Source organism: Falco cherrug, chromosome 7 (genome assembly GCF_023634085.1).
Source record: "Falco cherrug isolate bFalChe1 chromosome 7, bFalChe1.pri, whole genome shotgun sequence".
Classification (NCBI taxonomy): domain Eukaryota; kingdom Metazoa; phylum Chordata; class Aves; order Falconiformes; family Falconidae; genus Falco; species Falco cherrug.
This window is the reverse complement of record NC_073703.1, coordinates 45,664,974-45,680,711: the sequence shown is the minus strand read 5'-3', so window position 1 is coordinate 45,680,711 and position 15,738 is coordinate 45,664,974. Positions and strand designations below refer to the sequence as shown.

General features: G+C 52.6%; 1 protein-coding gene across 1 annotated transcript in view; it reads right to left on the bottom strand.

The window, feature by feature from the left end:
- The window catches only part of ALX4 (ALX homeobox 4), a 44,815-nt gene that overhangs the window by 8,080 nt on the left and 20,997 nt on the right, over positions 1–15,738 (bottom strand). Inside the window, exon 2 of the mRNA XM_027816299.2 lies at positions 7,301–7,611. Within this exon, the coding sequence (XP_027672100.2) occupies positions 7,301–7,611 (311 nt within the window). The remainder of the gene's footprint in view (positions 1–7,300; positions 7,612–15,738) is intronic.

Sequence of the window (15,738 nt, the reverse complement as noted above, 5' to 3'; positions counted from 1 at the left end):
TGGCTATGACAATGCCATTGGCTCAGAGCTTGCTTTTCTCACTGAGCTCTGTCTTATTTTTCTTAACTGTGAAAAAAAAAATAAAAAGCACGACACCCTTTCCCTCCTTAGCTGCAGGAAAGGACATGTGCCTTTCTACAGCATTGCATGTCCTTTGCTTTACACTGAGTTTTCTTCGCAGGCTTTGCAGCTCTCTGCTTCACAGTGCTGCTCGGATCCCTTCAAGGCAGAGGAAAGACCAAAACTCTGATTCTGCTCTTATTTTTACTGGCTTGACATCAGTGTGGATTATTGCACTGTTGTCAGCACCATTGCTCCTGATTTGCATCAGCCTAAGAGAGATCAGAGCCTGGCCCAGTGTCTTCAAAGCCTCTTGAAGCTTGTGAGTCAGGGAAACACATCAATCAAGAGCCGCTTTGAAGGCATTGAGAGATGCAGGCGATCACCAGGGGCTGGGTTGTGCAGGTCACGCCAGTGCATGAAAGGAGCAGTCCTAGAGCTGCTGAGTTCTGCTTCGAGTTTTACATGGTGACTCACGGCGGGAGGGGGGAATCACTAACGAAAAGCTTGGCTCTACCTGCGCCTGGCCGTGGGGCAGCTCCGCTGCTTGGCAGGCAGCTCGGGAAACCAGACGCTGTGTGGGAAGCTCATGTCTCCAGAGGACAGCGTGGCAAGCTGGGCACTTGGCACAGGGTGGGGTGGCAGGCTGCCTTTCAGGGGGCATGAGAGCGGTTTTTACAGCCTTTACAGCCTACATCAGTACAGCTAGAAGCTGCTACAGGGAGAGACAGGACCGAGGGTCTGTGATTTCTGGTCTGAGCTGATCTTGCTTGTGCTGGAAGAGTCGTTTTAGGGTCTCCTGCCTCATTTTCCCCCTCCCTGCCATGCAGGCAGCCTTGTGCTGGTCTCTCACAGCTCCCCGCTGTGGCCAGCCCTGTGGTACGAGTGGGTAGCTGGGTCTGGCCACGGGCTGTGGGCTGCTTGGTGCAGGGTGTGGACAGTGCAGCACCCGGGCATGTCCTCCCCATGTGGGCTGTGGATGGTGTAGGGTTTAGTTCCCTGCTCCACAGCCATGGCAATGCCACTGGCATGGGTCACCCACAAGCCAGCCATGCTAGCCATACCCAAAGTAGCAACCTGATATTAACGCCCCATCCCAAACCAAACACCCTGTGAGGATTTTCAGCCAGTGCAAAAAGCACCAGCAGAAAGGTCCTAACTTTACCCCAGCTGAGCACATGCTGTACCCAAAGACCATCCTACTGGAGCAGGTTTGATGCCCCAGGCATCTGTCTGCTTTTCTTCTACCTCTTCCTGGCACAGCTGCTCCAGCCCAGCTGCAGGCCAGTCCCAGGGCTGGCCCAGATCATGCTGCTTTGATCTGCAGATTCAAAGTTAGTGGTGGTGACCCGGTTCCTCCTTGGGCGGAGGAGGCCCTGCTGTGCACAGAGGGGTGGAGAGCAGGTAGGGAGCAGAGCGCTGGCTGTGCGTGAGGCTGGGGCGAACATATGCCAGGCATATGCGGCCGTTCCCCGGCTTGGTGAAGGCACCAGCTCGCCTGCCCACACACCTGCACTGCAGTGCAGGGGAGCCTGCCTGAGCATCCCGCCCGGGAGCAGGGCGGCCCAGCACAGGCTCCCACGGCAGTGCCCAGCTCTGCAGCGTCACCTCCAAAGCCATCAGCGTGGGATTTGTGCGCTCGGCTTTCCTGGGGTGGTACAGCAGCTGCCCTGCCGGAGCCACAGGGAGGTTTCCTCAGGGCCAGACGAGGCAGAGCAGGGTCTCCGGCACAGGCTTGTGCTCTGCTGTTCCTCATTTATGCATTGGATTGAATGGGCACTGACAGAGCAAAATGGCTTAAACTGGCAGTTCCTGAATTGCAATCCCCACGTGACCGGTGGGCTGGGAGGCTGTGGCAAACCATCGCATTAGGCTGAAAAAGAGGAGCATCTTCAGTCAAAGTGCTGATGCCGGGGGCACTGGAGACACTCTGAGGGCTGGCAGTGATCCACTGCTCCAAAACACTCGTGACAAGGTTTGAACCACTTTTTAAAATTCTTCTTTCTTCTCTGGTCCAAGTCCTTTTAGGCTGCTTGGTGTCCTGCAGGCAGGTTTCTCCAGGCCTCCACTGTGTTCCAGGGAAAACAGGGCAGGCAAGACAATGTATAATGCGAAGATGTCAGGAAAAAAAAACAACTAATCCTAAGTATTTCCTCAATCTTAGAAACCACCTGCTTTTAAAAAGCAAATCTAAAACCCAGCAAAAGTCCATTTTTCTTTCGTTGCTTGTCACCTTTCATCAAGAGAGGCTGCTATGGGATGAAGATGTGACAGCGGAGGTTGCAAGGGTTGGTGCAGCACATCCCCTGGGGTCAGGATGGGGTTCTTCACCCAGGGATAAGCAGTCGCTGTGGGCTGCATCTCAGTGTTAACAATTAGAATGGGAGTGTAGGGTAATGTCATGTATCTGACTCCTGCAGACAATGCTTTGATAAGGCCTGACGTACCACATCAGCCCTATAAAAAACTACAGAACTGAAAATGTTTCATGTCTCCATAAACATTCAGCCATATGCTGGTACCTAAATCCATATGCATACACAGCTGATGTGCTGCAGGGGGTGGAGAGGCTGGGAACGGCCTGAGACAAAGAAAGCAGGAGGCTCCTGGTGGCTGTCTTGCTGCTGCTACCCTGGCACCCAGCTGGAGCTGCTGGCCTGCCCCTGCCATGGAGCCCCACTCGCCCTGCACAGGCTACGGGCAGCCGGGCTGAACTGGGACCTCACCCAGGCCCCTCTGGTCATGGCTGGATAGCTGGGGACTGCATTGCTGCATTTGTCCTTTCTCCAAGTTAAAAAAGTGATTTCCCCTCCCTCCTGCCCACCCCAGTGCAGTGGTGGAGGGTGAGGCTGGCCCCTGCACGCGTGGTGGTGGGCTGGTGGCAGCCACAGGGCTAGAGCCAGTGTGGTGCCCCACGCCCTGTGCTCAAGCCCCCCTCACTGCATTGCTGCCCCGATGCAGACAAGAGCTGGCTGCCACATTCAAGCCTCTCGCATGCCTGCTCTCTCCTGGCAGCCTCACAGCATCCATTCTCCCCATCCCTGCCATCCAGTCCTGCTGCCCTCCTGCTCAGCCTCCATCTGTCTGTCTGTCTGTCTGGTCTCCAGGACTCTATCCCTCTGCGAAAGGCTGGGCTGTCTCCCCTCTTCCCAGAGATGGCCACCAGCCCTTTGCTTTCCAGCCTGAAGAACAGAGCCAGAATTCATCCTTGAGCACTGAAACTGGACACCATTTTATCAGTGGCCTGGAATGGGAAATTGGAGCCTGGGATGAGAGAATTGAATAACTCGAGCTTGTTTTCATTTCATGTTTAATTTCCTGCAGGCTTAGCTCAGTCTTTCCGCTCCTTCCACCAGCCTCCCAGGGTTTTATAGGGGGAAAGGGATCAAGATATATTACTTCTTGCTTTGCTTTTTTTCTTTTCTTTTTTTTCCAAAGCAGCGATTTTGCTACGGTGGAGTTTGACACTTCCCTCTCACTTTCAAGCCTCCGACGCATCACAGGGTCACCACCAAAAACATTTCATTAATGGTCCCAGCAATCATAAGGCTGGCTCAGAGGGGGACTGGCTGAGGGTTTATATTCCCTGGCTGTGAAGCCTCCTTCCAGCTCCATCTCTTTCTCCTCTGCCACAGGGCAGGCCAGGAGGCAGAGATGCTCACAACTCAAGAGAGATGAACAGCCAGGGCCAGGCTGTCATGGGGGTGTGCATGCATGCATACAAGGGGAAAGAGCCATGTGTGAATACGTGTGTGTCTACCATGTCTCTCCAGTGCCACTGCCTCAGATACCTGCTACAGCCCTGGATGGGCTGGAAGAAGCTCAGGCAGTTGCTGCTACTGAGCAGGAGCTCTTTCTGGAGGTCTGCAGTCCCAGACACGGAAGAGGAAGAGAAAGGAACAGGATATGCACGCTGTGTAGGACCTACATGAAAGCAGTGCCCACTGTGCACCCTTGCAGGTTTGTTTCTGAGCCCCAGCAGCCTCCCCCTGGCTGTGTGGCTCTGCCTCTGTGCAGGGCTTACACATGGCTCCCACTTTGGAAAAAAGGGACGAGCAATAGCTTAATAGTACCTGGCAACAAGGGGCCAGGTTGTGGTGGGCAGGCAGGCAAAATGTTGCATTGCATCACAGGGGAAATTAGCTTTGGCATTGTTGGATACCAGCACTGATGGATGGAAACCAAGACAGGCAGAGAAATGGAGCAGGAGAGCGTCAGGCTGCAGGATGCCACCACTCCGCAGACAGCACAGCCTGCCCCACGCATGCTGCTGGCATGAGCTCTTCTCCAGGCACCGGGATCTCTGGCGGCTATTTCACTAATGAAGCGTGAGCTTGGGAAAGGGGTGGAAGAAAAACAGAGCTGCCACTTGCCTGTCTGGACTCCACATCTGCTCCTGCCTGCAGTGCGGTGGCTGGTTGCGCTCCCCAGGGAGCCAAGCCTGGCTAGAGGGGATGACCTCGAGCCAAAAGTTGGCTCCAGCTGTGGGAGGGAGCATCATACCTCAAACATGCTGGGTGCCTCACCTTCCTGCTGCTCTGCTTTGCTTAGTTCAGCATTGCAGGCAGCTGAAGCTGGCCTCCGTGAAATTATCCCAGGACTCGCCATCCCTTAGAGGACCATACCTCCCCTGGAAGAGGAGTTATGGAGAAGGCCCATGGGGCTTCAGCAGGTGTGTGTCCAGACACCCCACAGCAGCCAGAGCCCCTGCCAGCTTGGTGGAGGGTCTCTGAATACGTAGTGGCCATTTGGCTTGCAGGAGGAAAGAAGTATGGCTCTCATGGCTTATTCGTGATTTCCACCCTCTGCCTTGGCTCTGGTTGGGCCCTTGCAGTAGGCCTTTGCTTTGCCATCAGTCACCTGAGCTGTTGCCCCATGCCTGTCCACACACTTTGGCCGTGAGCTGACGGCCCTTGGTACTGCAGTGATGGCATGAGGCCCCCACAGAGCAGAGCTGCCCAGAGGGGTGGGAGGCCAAAGGCAAGCTTAAACCAGCTCTGGGTTGTGTTATAGCTTGAGACAGGCACTAGGTGATTCACTAAGGCCCCAGCCCCGAACGCCTCCCTTGTGCGAAGCATAGCCCTGTGCCATCAGCAGAAGAGTCCTGTGCCACTCCAAGCTGTGTCCCCATGCCCCCTGGGGGCTACAGCCATCGCGCCAAGGCTAAGCAGCTTGCTAGCTGGCAGCCCCAGCCCCCTGGGGACTTACATGAAATGTGGGCACTCGGGGTGCCCCTGAGCCTACCCAGCCAGCACCCACAGCACTTAGCATGAGCCTGCTGATTCTCGCTCTCCAGTGACAGGGAGTCTGCATTTCTACCGATGGCACGGCAGCCCTTCGTCACAAGGCAGTGGCTGGGTGCCAGCCTGCAGCCTGAGGGACAGGGTCCTTCCTGGCAGGGCTGGGGGAATGAGTGAAATGCAAGTGCTTACCCCTTTCACCCCAGGGTAAGTGCTCGAGTAGCCAGACCACTTAGACAAGCCCTTCAGCCGCTCCATTACATGAGCCCTGTCATCGCTGTCCCAAGCGCGAGCTGCACTGGCGGCTGCAAGAGGAGAGGGGCTGTTCTCAGCTGCCCGTGGTGGTGGGCTGCTGGGACCCTTATCTCAGGGCAGAGTGGAACTCCCAGGCTGCACCCTCCCTCTGCCACATTTCCTCCTGGCTGCCTGCGGAAGCGTTCCTGCCCTCAGCTGCAGTGTTAGCCAGCAGTAAAGTGGGGAAAAAAACCCCTGAGACTGTGGGTTCCACTTGTGAATTGTATCCGCCTTGCCTGCCCTGGCTCTGTTCGCCAGCCCTGCTTGCTAGCTGGGAAGCGCTAGCTGCACACCCTAGCTCAGAGGCGAGCGGGAGGAGATTACCACCCTCCAGCACCTCATTTTCATTCCTGAGCGAAAGGAATTTCATGCACTGGACAATCAGTAAGGCGATGCCGCTCATGGCCCCCCAGGAGACCCCGTCAGCACTTGTGATGTGTCCCTGGGAAATCCAGGGCTTCATCAGTGGCAGACGTAAAGAGCTGACGGCTGTAGCGCTGCCCTCCTCTGCCCATCCCGCAGTGCTCAGCACGCTAGGCACAGGACCAATGGGAACCACGCTGCTTTCCGCTGAAATGCAGCCGTGTCCAGCCTGAAGAGAAACAGCTGTGGGAAAGAAGAGCACACCAGCCCTACAAACCAATTTAGGCAAGCAAACAAGAAAAATCCTGCAGCTAGTTGAAAATGGAAGCAAATTTACAGACTAAAATTGACTTTTGCAAGGGTGCTGGCCCAGCTACTTCAACTGTTTGCAACAGCTACTTGTAAAGGTTAGAGAGCAAGTCGGGATGCCTGGGACCCAGGAGTCTTCCTGCTGTAAGAGGTACAGATGTCTCCACGTGCCAACTATTCCTGATGCTAATGCAGGTTCTGGGGGGTGGTAGGCTGATATATACCTGCAGACAGAAGTCACAGGATTAGCTAGGCTGGAGAATGAGAGCCTAAGCTTCAGCAGGACCTTTGATGGCCATAAAGTCATGAGCTCTGGATGTCCACTCCAAGTGATGGTGCTCCTTTTTGCACATTTCTGAGCTCTGCCAGGCCTCCAGTTTAACCCTGACTCAGAGTGAAGGGCAGCACTCAGGGAATCTTTCACTCCTTCCATGTGGGGTTTGGCTCTGCTGGACCCCCAGGTTATCTTGGGGGAGCAAGCTCATGGGAGCTGGCACGTGGGTGGGTGGAGGCAATTGAGACTGTTGGGCTCTGCCGCTCTTCTCAAGGTGGTGGGAGCACCTGTTTGCTCCAGATCACCAGGCTTCGTGCAGTCTCAGCGCCTGCTTGGCCAAGCAGGCAACAAGAGCTACCTCTCCTGTATCACCTCATGCTCTCTGGTACTGAACAGGTCACCTCCACATCCCCATCTTGCCAAAAAGAATCCGTACTGTGGGAAAGCTTGCTCCCACCCAGACTAACGAACCTGTGTCCCCTGCTGAGTCTCCCAAAGAAAGTAGTGATCATAATAGTTTTACGTTGGTGATGAGGCTTGCCAGCCTGCTGCCCCACCAGCTCATCACCATGGATGTACCTCCCTGTCCTGTCCCTGCAGCACAGGCTCTGGACAGGGCTCAGCTGCCAGCAGGTGGGCAGGGGCTGCAGGGGACCTCAGGTACAGCAAGGGACAACAAATTTGCAGGGCTCATGGTTTCACTCCCCAGAGAGCAGGGGCTTGTTTGCAGCTCGCCCAGCCCCAGGTCATCCCCCATTACCTGTACACGAGCCTCGGTGAGGTCTGTCCTCATGGCTAGCTGCTCCCTGGCATAGACATCTGGGTAGTGGGTCTTCTGGAAAACCTTCTCCAGCTCCTCCAGCTGGTAGCTAGTGAAGGTGGTGCGGTTCCTCCGCTTTTTGCCCTTGTTGCTCTCTGAGTCGGCCTTGTCCATGGGGCTGGGGAGGTCCGTGCTGGCCCTGTCCTGGGGCACTTTCACCCCACCCTCCTTCACGCTGAGGTAGCTGCTGTCCATTCCCGAAGGGTCGGAGCTTGGCTGCAAGTCAGCCTCTGCCAAACTGCTCTCCTTGCCTGTTGAGGTGGGAGGGCAAGGAGAGGAGGACAGGGAGGGGAGAGGAGGACAGGTTTGAGGAGGAAGAGAGAAAGAGGAGACAGGTGTAAATCTTTTGACTGGTTAATTGGTTCAACCAATTAAAGGTAGCCACAGCAGCTGGGCAGCAGTCCCCAAACACAGGCAAGGGAGATTGACAGCAGCCTGGGCAGGGCTGCCCCAGAGGGCTGCCCTGGGTGTAGGAGAGCTGCTGGCTTCAGCTTTGGAGGTGTTGGGAGTTCTGCTCGGGGGTGGCACAGGCAGCTGGCCAGGCTGTATTTAAGGCAGGACGTGGCTGTTATGGTAGGGGGGGTTGACAGTCTATGGGTGTCAGCATAGTTGGGGAAAGGGAGGTTGGGATGAGTTCTGCCAGCTCCTCCCAGTCCCCTGCCAGGAACTGGGTGGAAAGATGAGCCTGGCACACCCATGTGCACGCACCCCAGCAAGACCCTTCTTCACCCTCCCACTGCCCACAGTGGGACTGAACCTTGCAGAGCACTATGTTCCTTGGTCCTGGCCACAGGAGAGGTCTCTGAGGACAGAAGGGACCAAAACCCAGGCCTTGAAAGATGGTGCCTTGTCACCAGCCCATCCAAGCTCCCCTACTGAATAACACACAGTAGAAAACCAGGGATAGAGAGCAGCCACGCATCACACTCCGTGGGGTCTGTTTTCTGCTCTTGCATCCCCAGGCAAAGGTGGTGTGTCAGCAGAGGTGTTCCTGACTGATACCCCACAGTCACCCCCACAGCCTTCAGCGAAGACTTTCACTGCTTTTGGCAAAGAGGCTATGAACGGTGCTTAGTGCCACAGAAAAGGCTGGTGTGAGACACCTATGGAAACACTCCAGCCTGTGTGTGGGGCAGAGAGAATCGAGAGGAGCCTGACAGCAGCCTGGGCAGCTCTGCCTGCCCTCAACAATTCATAATTAATGGTCCATGATGTACAGGAGCAGTATGGCAAAGCAGGAGGTGGACATTTCAACCACTACAGTGAGCTAGTTCCTCTCTAAGGCTTAGCAGCTACAAGTAAAACCACCTTGAGCATCTGTAACAGAGCATACGCATCCTCAGGCACAGACACTGTGATGGGCTATCCTCTCCTGCCTCCAGTAACAGTGGTGGCCCCTTCATTAGCAAGAGTGCTGCCACGCCAGCAGGACCCTGGTAGGGACCCATGGCAAGGGGCTGTGGATCTCCCTTGCCTGCTGCTGCTGCTTTGCGCAGCAGGCTGTCCCAGACCAGAAAAAGGGGGATTTGTGTGAGTGACCGGCCCACCTCACATAAGCTGTGCAGCCCAGTGTCATGCCTGCCCACCCACATTTCTGGCTGGTATCTTTGGACAAAAAACATGGTAGCCCTACTGCAGGGTTTAACCTTGAGCCACTACACCGGGCTCCTAAAAGTCCAGGAAGGAAAGGGTGTGGTGGTACTTCCTATCCATGCTCTCCTTACCAAGCCAAGATCATGCCAACTGGCTAATCTTTTTTTTTTTTTTTTTAATTTCACATTAGCCTATTTTTAAATGTTCTCAGTCCAGGATCAGTCTTTCTGGGAGACTGATCTAGTGATGTCCCCACTGGGAGCTTTCCCCAGCTGTGTCATATCCAGGGTCATTAATGCCAGCTCAAGCATCTTAGCCCATGTCTTTGGAAATCCCCATTTTTTTCCAGCACTCATCCTCATTACAACATCCTGCCACTTAGTTCACTATATATTTATAGCTTAGCCTTCTGTGAATGACTCTGTCATGGCTTCACAGCCAAAAGCCCATGAGTGGGCTTGTGAGAAGGTATATGTATCCTTGCCCTCTTCTCACTCTCGCAGCTGAAAGACTGCATTGAGGTGATTGGGATGGAAACAGGAGGATGAAATGTAGCTGTCACCCTCTGGCAGGAGATCAAGGAATGCCCAGGTTTAAGCTTAGGAGGATGAGCTATGAAAGGGATTTGAGAAAAAAAATGTCAAGTTAGTATAGGGAAGTCGAAGGCACACTGGTGATGAAGGTGGCCCAGATGCAGGTGCTATCTGCCACTACCACCCTACTTGTTTTCAGATTTATTGCTTTCTCTAATACTGTTCCCTCAGGCTTTCAAGGGGCTCCCTGCAATGCTCAGCAAAGCCTTACATTGTCTATCTCAACTCTCTTTGCTTTGATCCTTAGGAACATTTTGCCAAGATTTATGATCCTTGGACCCTGGAACCTATGTCCAGGCCAGTGACTGCCACCCTGCCTCCTCTTTGCACCTGCACTCTCAGACCAGCTGGCCTCCTCCGCCACGTCCTGGGAGATGCAGGTTGACAGACCCATCCAAAACAGGCTGGGACAGTGCCCTGCCCCACAGACTGCATAAATCTTATGCTTTGGCCATGATATTTATAATTTTGAAAACTAATGATAATAAAACAGTTCCAGAAAATCTGCAGCAATGGGTTACCACCTATGAAAGTCAGTAGAGATGGAATAATAAATAAAGGTTTTCCAGGAATATTTTTTCTTCCTTTCTTTCTTTTTTTTTTATTTTTTATGATGTCAGGAAGCTCAGGACGTTTCCTCCCTGTGCCTTTGTGCTGGCTGCCTCCCCAACACCCGGGTCACCTGCGACTCCAGCAGCAGCAAGCACAAGATCTGAGGCTTTTCATCAGGAACTCCTCTGCTGTTTCTTATCTGCTTGAGTGGCTCAGCCAGCTGGGGAAGGGTCTGCATGAACACACACACACAGAGCAGCTCTGGGTCTCATCTAATTTTATTGACTGCATAGCTCAAACTGCAGCTGGGAGCTGGGCCCAGGGTTTTCAGCAGCGATAGTTATCTCCGCCACAAGCCATCAGCCCCAAGGAGCAAGCCACTGTCCCTGCTGCGTAGGCGCTAGGTGTCCCTGTGCCTGCCAGCTGCCAGCCCAGAGCCTCCCTTGCCAGCTCAGCCACGCTGCTCTCCTGCTGCAGCAGACATGGGCTCCTTCACCTCCAGCCCCTGTGGGCACAGGCAGGGATAAGCTGTCTCTGTGCAGCAACAGTGGGATGGAGGCAGGGAGCAGGGGCAGCAGCATAAGGAGGGGATGGCGTGCATCCACCCTCGGTTGAGCATCCCAAAAAGTAACTCTCATTCCCTAGAAACAGGCTCCCTGGCCTCAAAACAGTCATGCTAACTGCTGAAGTGAAACAAATTGCATACATCTGCATATGGATATGCCCAGACTTCCTGTAACTGGAGATGGCCTCAAAGTTTCAGTGCAAAGTTTGGGGTGTCTGTTTCTAATCAAACCTAGAGAGACCTTGAGTTACATATTGTGAAGATCTCCATGACAAGGAGGTTATGTGAGCATCATCACACCCTCACAAGCCCAACAGGTCCACTTGGTGCCTCCTTCACTGCTTATGAGTCTGTTCTTGCCCTCATAGCAGTAGAAGGACAAGTAGAAGTAGATTTGCTGGCTTCCCACACTTATACCCGGCTCTCCCAGTGCCTTGGCTGCCTGCTAGACCATCAGCACTTCTAAGACCTTCCCTGTGTTAGTTGCTGATGGGCAGGGACAGCCCAGCAGAGCTGGGCACTTGGGCCATGAGCATCACACTGCTCCTCTTTTCAGGCAGGAGAGCTGCCTGCACCCCCAGTTCACCTGGAGGGGATATGCCTTTCCAATCTCACCATGCCTGTTCTGGAAACCCCATGGAGGAGGAAAGGGGTGCAGGAGACACAGACCATTCTGCACACATGGCCACGCAGTGAACCCCCAGGATGGCCAGGCATCACCCTGCTCTGCTGACACCTTCCTGGAGGGAATGGCCATTTTAGCCATGCCATCACAACATGTGGATTCACAGCTTGTATCTTCTTTGTTCCCAAAGTGTGCTGTTTTGGAAGGATGATGAAGTAAAATATTCACTATGTACAATCTTATCCGTGAAATTTAATTTAGAGCAAAGTCAGCCTGGTGCATCCACATGTCAGGTTTGGGCCCAGCTTCACATAATGGGTCTCCTTTGCACAGTACGTGCATGAGAAGCCCAGCCACAGCTCCTTCACAAGAGATTCTTTCACATACATCCTCTGATGGCAGCCCCACAGCCTACAAGGCTGCAAGACAGCTACATGGCCAGCAAAACCCAGGGACACAGCTGGCGCAGGGCTGTTTCCCCCAACGCTCCAGGCAAAGAGGCCTGCAGGATCTTGGCATTGCTAATGTACTGCTCTGGTGGCGTTTCATCCAAGGTATTACGGTCTCAGTGAGGAGCCCCACACTATCCCAGCCCCAGGGAACTCTGAGCATAGCCCTGAACACTTGGACCCCTACCAGCACATGGCAGCTCACAGAGGCTGCCTGCTGGCAGCTGACCCAAGTCCAAAGCACATGGCATGGGTGACACGTGGCTGCACCTCTTTCCTCCCACATTAAATGATGTAGGGGCCTTCTGCCCTCCTTCCTAGCTGTGGGCACAGGGGTTTTCTCCCCTGCCCACCCCCAGATGCCTATGGCTTCCTACACTGGCCATTTCATGGTGCCTCTCCCTGCCTGCACAACTGCAGTCTGACTCTTACTTTTCATAGCAGCTATGTTTAAAAAAAAAACAAAATCCCAAGCCACTGAACCTCTAGTGCAGATGTTTAAGATGACTTTTTAAATCCAGTTCTGGCTCTTAATGTCATCCTCTCATCTCTTGCTTAAATACCAATGCTAAAATTTTGCCTAGGTAGGATTTGGGCAGTGTATTCTATACTTTTTACCAAAGAAGATTTGCCCCACAGCCCAGCCAGCACACCTCCAGGACTTGGCCAGCCGTAGTAACCTTATCCAGTCCTTGTGATCTTGCCTTAACACATGCTGAAGCCATTATGCTTGTTCCCAAGTTGCCTGTTGCAGCCTTCTGCCTCCTGTCTGTCATTGAAGCCTAGAAGTCAGCACAAGGCTATCATTTTAAAAATATACACATTTTGGGTCATATAGGATAAAATGGAGAGGCTTGATTTTAGACATATAAAGGCCCAAATCTTTAGGTTTATTTCTGTTCAGGGAGCCAGTGCTTTTGAAGCCGACAGATGTAGCAAAGAGTTTAAAGATAGAGAAAAGACCCACTATTTTTTAGCTGAATGTGGCATCCCTGATTTTCTTAGCAATGATCAGATATACACATTCACTCGGGTCCAACTGAAGGGTAAAACAGGGCAGCATCCATCTTTTAAATGCAGGTGGTAGAAGTCTGCATAAGACACAAGCCAGTGGCATCATCCTGGAAGCTGCAGTTACCCTTACTGCTAAGCAGAAACTGGTTGGAGCATCTGCATTTCAACTCTGGATAAGGATGAACACATCACTTGTGTCCAGTCTACCAGCAGTTCCCTTGCATTTGCATAAAACAGAGCTGGTTCCTGTATGAAAGCACATCTGTCCATCTGTCCCAGCCAGGGAGCTCATTTGGTTGATCCTGCAGAACCTGAAGGAAGGCTGGAACATAATCTGGGCAGCTCCTCTGCTCACAGCGTTGCATGCACTGACTTCCCATTGTGCTGGGGAGACCACTGCATGAATGTGCTCATCTGTGTGGGCACCGGCTGTCTCTGCTGAGCCTGACCAAAGCTGTTGGCACTGGTGCCCTGCTGCCTGCAGCCTCCTGAGGCTCTACAGCAAAGGGGGGATGTACTGAGATCTGTGGACTAAAAATAGCTATGAAATACCTGGCCACCTTGGAGAGCTAATTACAGACAGAGCTGCAGAAAAGCCTACTTGTAGAAAGATGAAAGGAGGAGAGGAGCATTTCTTTCTACTGTGCTCCTCCTGGCAACACCTAGGGCTCCTCTCCTCAAGAAGAGACTTACTTTTCTGAGCAGAGCATACAGCAGGAGCGGTGCTAAGGCCCGGAGCAGAAAGATCTCAAAAACTCCTGTTCCTGAAAAGCAGCCTGGGGGCAGTGCCAACAGTGTCACACAGCGCCAGTGGGTCCAGAAGCTTTCAGTGGCCCTGCCAGCAGCAGATGACTTAAGTCACTGGCTCTATCTCTACTCTGTGTGCCCCAGAGATGCTTCCCTGGGAGTCAAAACTGCCTCAGCCCTGGCTGCACTTCTCTTGTGCCTGGCTGGTTACACTCTCCCAGAGTAAACCACTGTGTGCGTCTGGGGACAGACAGCTTGATAAATATTAACTCTAGTGCTGCTAAGAAGTATATGTCACAGCAAGCCTAGGGAACGTGTCCGTGTGTGTCTGCGTGTGTGTTATTTGTTTGTGAAAGTTGCTGTTCCTTTTGCTTTTTTTCTGAACTAGTGTTTTTTTTCCAATACAAACATCTGCTTTCGAGGGCACATATTGCTTTGTTGTCTGATTAGCTGAACTCACACACCCTGTGGCTACTTGGGGAGAGCTCAGTATTGTCTGCACAAATGCAACATGCGCTGCTTGCTCCTCTTTCATGTTATTTAAAGGACACTAACAAAACTGGCTTTTACGTAAACAAAGCAGTTCTGAAAACTCTGCATAGAAGCTGTGGCTAGAGTAAAAAGGCACAGTTTATGCCCCAAGTCTTTCTTCATGTGGCACATTCATTTGAACAGCAGGAAAGAGCTGACTACGAATTTTGAAGGCACAAAAAAGTTTCTAGCAACCTGCTGTAATTGTAGCTGACTTTCTGGCTCCCAGAATACCAGCTAAGAAAAGAGAAAGAGCAAGAAAATGTACTGCCATTTTCTCCACAGGGAGAAAATGAAACTGCTCAGTTGCTTACTAGTTTCCTCACTACTGAAGGCAAAAGGAGATGATTGTTTATGCCAAATATTCTGGAGCTGGGCATCTTGGTTCTCTCTGATGAACCCATGAATCTCTTTGTGACCTAGCTTTTTCCTCACCTGAAGGTCCTCAGTGGCCACAGGGGATGACACAGTGCTTTGGGGATGTGCTCTTCCACGCTAGGACCAGACACAAGACGGCTTTTTAAGTGACAGCAGAGGGAGGTGACAGTCACCTCTGCGCAGCTCGGGAGCAGCCAGTAGATTCAGCAGATCCCACACAGGCAGCCCCAGGCACAGGGCTGAGGGTGGTGTAGGTTTTCAGCATGCCACAGAATCACAGAATCACAGAACAGTCAGGGTTGGAAGGGGCCTCTCGAGATCAACTAATCCAGCCCCCTGCTAGAGCAGGTTCTCCTAGAGCAGGTTGCACAGTCGCGTCCTGGTGGGTTTTGAAAGCCTCCAGAGATGGAGACTCCACAACCTCTCTGGGAAGCCTGTCCCAGTGCTCTGGCACCCTCAGGGTAAAATTTTTCCTCATATTCAGATGGAATTTCTTGTGTGGCAGTTTGTGCCCATTGCCCCTTGTCCGGTCACTGGGCACCACTGAACGGAGCCTGGCCCCGTCCTCTTGGCACCCGCCCTTAAGATATTTGTAGACATTGGTAGGATCCCCTCTCATTCTTCTCTTCTCCAGACCAAACAGGACCAGCTCTCCCAGCCTTTCCTCACAAGGGAGACGCTCCATCCCAAAGTCATCTTCGTAGCCCTCCGCTGGACCCTCCCCAGTAGCTCCCTGTCTCTCTGGAACTGGGGAGCCCAGAACTGGGCACAGCACTCCAGATGTGGCCTCATTAGGCTACGTGCAAAGTCTTGCTCAAAAGTTTGACAGTCAAGATGGGTCAGCTACTGCATTTTAAAATGTCTCTTTTATTTCCCACTGTAGGCATGTCACAAACGGCTGGGAAATAATTGTGGGTTTCTGCTATGTCCTACTTGTGTCTCTGCCTAAAACAGTGTATGTGAACCAAAAGCCACCTAGTACTTCTGAACTGCTACATCCACAGTGCTTGCCTGCCAAGGAAGATGAAAGAGGCAGGCAAGGATCAGATGGGGGCTTGAAAGGGCTTTCAGTTTCCTTTTGGCTCTGAATTTGATACCTTTTGGATAAGTAGTCTCCTTCTTCCAAAGCAATTCTGCATTGCCTTCCCATGGCCATGATTGCCTGAGAGTCTTGGTTTTTCCCAAGTTCCTCAGAATCAGATGTAAGCACCTAACTTCTCTGAAGACTGGGTTCAACACTGAATAAGACAAAATATGGGAGCTCATAAAGAAAAAAAAAATCAGCATCACTAATATAGAACAAAGTATTGAATAGGATCATCTCAGCTGTA